The sequence below is a fragment of the Neoarius graeffei genome, chromosome 1 (genome assembly GCF_027579695.1).
Source record: "Neoarius graeffei isolate fNeoGra1 chromosome 1, fNeoGra1.pri, whole genome shotgun sequence".
NCBI lineage: Eukaryota > Metazoa > Chordata > Actinopteri > Siluriformes > Ariidae > Neoarius > Neoarius graeffei.
In genome coordinates this window covers 27,749,626-27,755,375 of record NC_083569.1, presented here as the reverse complement: position 1 = coordinate 27,755,375, position 5,750 = coordinate 27,749,626, and the positions used below count along the sequence as shown (strand labels likewise).

The 5,750-nt window shown below is 41.9% G+C and overlaps 1 protein-coding gene and 1 long non-coding RNA gene across 2 annotated transcripts; both read right to left on the bottom strand.

Annotated features, from left to right (window-relative positions):
• Positions 1–1,782: 1,782 nt before the first annotated feature.
• On the bottom strand, positions 1,783–3,596 carry LOC132884489 (uncharacterized). The gene is made up of 8 exons (XM_060918343.1): positions 3,420–3,596; positions 3,276–3,308; positions 3,082–3,150; positions 2,762–2,993; positions 2,451–2,674; positions 2,170–2,329; positions 1,994–2,081; positions 1,783–1,863 (listed from the first exon to the last, which is right to left on the bottom strand). The coding sequence occupies exons 1-8, from the start codon at positions 3,576–3,578 to the stop codon at positions 1,830–1,832; spliced, it is 999 nt and encodes a 332-aa protein (XP_060774326.1). The 5' UTR covers positions 3,579–3,596; the 3' UTR covers positions 1,783–1,829.
• Positions 3,597–3,666: 70 nt separating this feature from the next.
• Positions 3,667–5,247, bottom strand: LOC132887133 (uncharacterized). Its single transcript, XR_009654772.1, has 5 exons — positions 5,212–5,247; positions 4,259–4,477; positions 4,076–4,137; positions 3,838–3,952; positions 3,667–3,730 (listed from the first exon to the last, which is right to left on the bottom strand). It is a non-coding gene; the product is annotated as an uncharacterized LOC132887133 (long non-coding RNA).
• Between the last annotated feature and the right edge of the window lie 503 nt (positions 5,248–5,750).

The window sequence follows — 5,750 nt, the reverse complement described above, 5'->3', positions numbered from 1 at the left end:
AACGCGGCTGAGTCGGGCTGAGCCGTGCCGTGCTGAGTCGAGCCGAGCGGGGCTGTTGGAGTCGCATTTCGACTACAACCGCACTGAACCGTGCTGGCTGGAAGTGGGTGGACGTCATGTGATGTCGTTTGGCGGCGCAAACAGTGACATCAGTGAGCTTTTAAGCGGTAGTCTCATGACCCGGAGAGTAAACAATAAACATGGAGGACATGGAGTCGTTAGTGTTGCTGGTCTTGGTGCTGTGGCTTGTTGTCACCGACAACGCCAACAGATACTGGCAAGAGCGTATAGATGAGGCGAGGCACATAAGGCTTCATAATTCTCGTAATTCGTAATTCTCCTTCTTCCGGGTTTACGGTGTTTACAGATCCCAGCGTGGTCGCGGGGCGTGTGTGGGCATGTGAGGACACTCCTCCTCACCAATCAGCGCGCAGGGGAGTGTCTGCTCACGCCCCTAGCCTCACTCGGCTCGCTTTGGCTCGCTTCAGCCCCACTCCAAAACCGTGCGAGTTTTGGGGGCTAAGCAGGGCTGAAGCGAGCTGAGTCGTGCTGTTTTTGGATAGTCAAAACGCGAGCCATGTCGGGCTGAAGTGAGCTGAAGCGAGCTGAAGTGAGCTGAAAAAGGGTAGTGGAAAAGGGCCATAAGACATTCTTCACTCGGCAGTGTGCCTGCCTGGTAATTACTAACACTGGCCACTAGGCGGTGTGCCTGACTGGTAATTACTAACACTGGCCACTAGGCGGTGTGCCTGACTGGTAATTACTAACACTGGCCACTAGGCGGTGTGTCTGACTGGTAATTACTAACACTGGCCACTAGGCGGTGTGTCTGACTGGTAATTACTAACACTGGCCACTAGGCGGTGTGTATGACTGGTAATTACTAACACTGGCCACTAGGCGGTGTGTTTGCCAGTTACTGTAATCTTCCAGTAAATGTTCCAGCTTATGGTGAGCTGGGATAGGCTCCAGCTTGCCTGCGACCCTGTAGAACAGGATAAAGCGGCCACAGATAATGGATGGCTGGATAGACATCTGCTTTGAAATTTCCTGTGAAAGAAAATAACAGATTCACAAATGCAGTAATATTTTATTTATATATACACATACACACAGGACTGTGCAAAAGACTTTTGCACAGTCCTGTATGTGTATATATAAATAAAATATTACTGCATTTGTGAATCTGTTATTCTGGAAAATTTTATGTTCCCAGAACGTTCTGGGCACGTACGCCTTTGGTTGCCTATACGTTAGGTTTGGTTGCCACTTGGTTGCCACGTGGTTGCCATGGAAAGTTTTTCTGACGTTGCCCAAATGTTTCCTGTTGGTTACAACAACAACCTTCCCCTGCCCTTCCCCTAACCTTGCTGGTTGCATGTTTGGTTCCCTGAATGTTAGCCTAACGTCCCCCTGATGTTGTAGAATGTTATGTTTTGCTTTCAACTAATTAGCAACATCAACACATAACTGCTAGCATATCTACATGAGAAAACTCAGTGATGAATGAACAGGCAAATTTGGCAGGTCTTGAAAGTTTAATGAGATAAAATATCAATAACAAATTTGAATAAAAAAAATGTTTGAAAATAAAAAATAAAATAGAAAAGTTTCTGAAAGTGTAACAGTGCATTCAATAAAACAATCATATATACAAAACAGAATAAAATAGAAAAGTTTCTGAAACGGTGCATTCAATAAAACACATTCAAAACAGAATAAAATAGAAATAACAGTTTTTTAAAGTGTAACTGTGCATTCAATAACAAACAAAATAGAATAAAAAAATCACTTCACAAAAAAATAGAATAAAAATCACTGTTCACAATTCAATTGTCCATCCGTTGCTGCTGACCAGCTGATCTGAAAAGAAAAAGGAACAAATGTTTAAAAACAAGAACAATGAGCACATGTCCACAAAAGCATGATAAACCACCCTACTACCAACCACAAAATTTCTGTGATTGCACCAAATTAGAGAGCAGAAGTATACCGTCTGTGTGGTGCAAATTTTAGAGTCTGCCCAAGGCATTCCTCCACTTCAGCTTCCGTATGGCCAGGAAATTTTTTGACACATGCAGCTAGAAGGCAAAATAAAGGAAAGTTACACATCAAAACCTAGTCAGTCAAGCATGGCATAAGTGATGTGATCAATATATAAACACTTACCCTTTATAATCTTGCACAGAATGAGGTCATCAAAGGACATTTTGGCCCGTCTGCCCCGCAAGCTGTAATGGGCGAGTACCTCATTATTTGCCGCTCGGCGTAGCATACGGTGAATGGCTGCCCCTAAACCTGCCCCTCTGACAGTTTCAAGAAAATGTTGCTGTAAAAAAATAAAAATAATTATACAATGAAAATTACTGTAGCGAGCTTATACGATAGATAGATAGATAGATAGATAGATAGATAGATAGATAGATAGATAGATAGATAGAGCAAATTACCATCTTGTTCCTCTTGTCTGGTTGTTCCAGACTCCTATCCAACTCCAGCAGCTCCATCACCATGCTGCATGGTTTAGCCAACACCACATCTTCTTGCTGGAGTTGAGGCGTGTGTGTCGGGGCGTTGGTCTCCACCAATGACTCGATCTTGTCAAACCTAGCCTCGGTCCTGTCAAACGTCGCCTCGATCCTCCGCATCAAGCGACTCATGTGGGCCTCTGTGACTATGGGGACAAATGTGATGGAAGTTGTAATTTATAATGTACTTTCCTGAGTGAGTGAACTAGTTAAGTGTGTATAAAAGTACTTACTTCTCTCAAACATGGCTGCGATAGCCGAGACACCCTGTCCGTCATGAAGCGCCCGGTTGCTGGCTGAAGTTTTCAAAAAGAAAATATTAGTTTTCCTGTTCATGATTTTGTATTCCAACATCTGTAAATGGGAACTTGAAAGCAACTGTACCTTGAACAGAGTCAAAAGAGGTTTCCAGTGATTCTTGGAGGTGCCTGGCTGACTGAATTGGGTGTAGTGCCCGGCTGCTGGCTGAAGTTTTCAAAAAGAAAATATTAGTTTTCCTGTTCATGACTTTGTATTCCAACATCTGTAAATGGGAACTTGAAAGCAACTGTACCTTGAACAGGGTCAACAGGACTTGGGCTAGGGTGGTGAGGACTGGCTCCAGTCCCGGCTGGTGTTGACCCTGAAAAGATGGTGCATATGGATGTTAAGTCATTTATTGGGGGGGGGTTCTTATACATGGTATTCGCAAAAGAAGAACCTATGATAATACATTAGACATTTACAAATAAATTGAAAAACACTTACATTGTGGTGGTAGGGGCATTGGGTCCTGCTGACCTGAAAAGAGCACACAAACATCAGATCAGTCACGTAATATGCACCGGTTATTCATCATGAATGTTAGCTCCAAGCTATGAATGATTGATGATTTGGGAACTGTTAACTTACACACAGGGCTGCAGGCACAGTCAGAGTCTTGGGTTGCTTCTTGGTTGCTGCTACCACTGGAGCAGAATCATCTGGAAGGAAAGACCATACAATGTGCAATGTAAATTTCTTGTAAATGACTTGAAAATGAACACTGAATTGAGTAACTAATGTTGTCATTAGTGAAGAGAGCTTACCATCATCAGAGGATTTGGAGACAAACCTCCTTGGGCGCTTACGCTGCCTTATTGCAAAAGTGTTCACATCCTCTGTCTCAACACTTGAGGACTCCATCAATTGCAAACACTTCTGTTCAGCTTTGGCGTATGAATCTATGGAAAATGACTTTTAGTCAGTAGCACAAAAAAAAAAAAAACAGTGCTGCCATAGAGAGAACAATTCAGTATATTCTATGTAGTGCATAGCAGCGATAGCTCACCTGTTTCGTACCAGGTTTTCTTAATGGGATGTTTGGCCCAAGTTGTATTTGGTGCTCGGCACTTCACAACATGCAATCGCACATTGTGTGTCGTCCAGTAGCAGACCATGCCATGCTAAAAAAAAAAAAAAATATATATATATATATATATATATATATATATATATATGCTATCAAAAGTATATAGGCATATGTAAGCATACATATTTGCTATGTATCGACAAAAAAACCCTCGTACCTCAGAAGTGTGTCCAAGCCATGAAGATGGCACAACCTCAATAGCATTGTCTGTGAACTCATCTGTGAAAACAAAGGCATCATTAGCAACTTTCCTCGACCACAAACATTTGAGACATATTTGTAAAACAGACGGAATTCTCCTTTAAGGTATAACCACAACCAGAAAGAAATCACAAATTACCTTTTCGAAAGTAGAGTACTTGAACAGAAGCAGGCTTCAGTACTTCCAACAGAGACGTTTGCTTCCAAATCCAAGTTCCGGGTAGTGACTTTACTACACGCACCTACGTCCTCTTATCCATCTGTCCAGCCAATGAGGAGTGTTCGTTTTGCGTCACATGCCGTTGCGTCAGGCAACCTGACCAATCAACAACTTACAGTGGCTAGGTCTCGTTTCTTCCTGTAGACCCCATGGGAACAAATCCAATGGATAAGGAAATCTGAACTATAAAATAAGTTACTTATTTTATAGTTCAGATTCCCTTATCCATTGGATTTAATACATGTTGATAATTAACTTTTATGACAACCCTTCACACCAACAAAGTGTTGTTTTTCAACAGACAGTAGAAGTTACGTTACGTTTTCTGTGCAACCTCTGAACTACAATGCTTGTCTCGTGCTATATTCTAAACTCTAAGCAATGTGGTTTGAGTGAGCTAGGCTAACAGAGTACTGCAGTAAATGTGTTGCTGATCTTTGCAGCCTACAAAAGTAGGCCCTCACTTGAGGTTTTATCCACCAACATACTATATTTCGTCAAATAATACATGGGGAAATCCGTACTGCTGTTATGCCGCCGTTCTGAGGCACAAATACACAGACATTTTAACAGAGAACACCGTCACCTACACGACATGTATATCGATATGGGGTAATCATGCGTAACCTCGGCGCTATGGCGTTAGCCATGCTAAGGTATGCTACATAGCATTATATCAGCGTGCTAAATCACAACAAAGGTGAAAGAATTATGTACAAGTTCTTTGTCAGATGGGAGACTGGAAAAGACGTGTTTTAGAGATACCAACAACGATTCACTTCGTATAATGTGACCGGAGATGGTTGCACGCATAGCAGCTAACTGCTAGGTGAATACTATTCACATTTATACAGAATAAAATGACACATTACCTGATCGCATGTACTGTAAATCCAGATAACGTACACTGGCGCTGCAGTTCTAAATCCAACAAGGAGACTCGGTGAAATTTTCAAATAACTAAATAAAAGGGCTATCGTAGCATCCATTAAGTCCGCCATTTTGTTATTTGCCTTAGAGCTGTTTGAAAGCACAGAGAATTCTGGGTAATGTGCAGGATGATGATGCATCGAAGCTACCTAGCTGGACTTTTATTTTTAGAAAATAAGAGGAGAAGAGAAGTGGATTTTTGTATTGCAGCAGATTTTGATAGTGGTACAGGGTGGATTTGGTTGTTGTTGGGACAAAGTACAAATAAGTTGATCAATAGAGCTGGGTGTGAGTGAGTTGGGGCAACAATAGGGATAATGTACCAGAAGTATGTGCATGAGAAAATGCAGTTGGGGCAACAATAGGGATAATGTACCAGAAGTATGTGCATGAGAAAATGTAGGCATTATTGTAATGCAGCATGTTTTGAGGGCGAAATGTGTGACCACAACTTAAAGGTCAAACTTTTGTTGCTGCTCTG

Excerpts from the sequence above, each read along its gene's own strand:
- LOC132884489 (XM_060918343.1), bottom strand. The coding sequence starts at position 3,578 with ATGACAACATTAGTTACTCAATTCAGTGTTCATTTTCAAGTCATTTAC. Across the intron at positions 2,994-3,081 it reads TCCTGTTGACCCTGTTCAAG|CCAGCAGCCGGGCACTACAC; the intron begins GTACAGTTGCTT and ends TGAAAACTTCAG. Across the intron at positions 1,864-1,993 it reads AAATTTGCACCACACAGACG|ATCAGCTGGTCAGCAGCAAC; the intron begins GTATACTTCTGC and ends TTTTCTTTTCAG.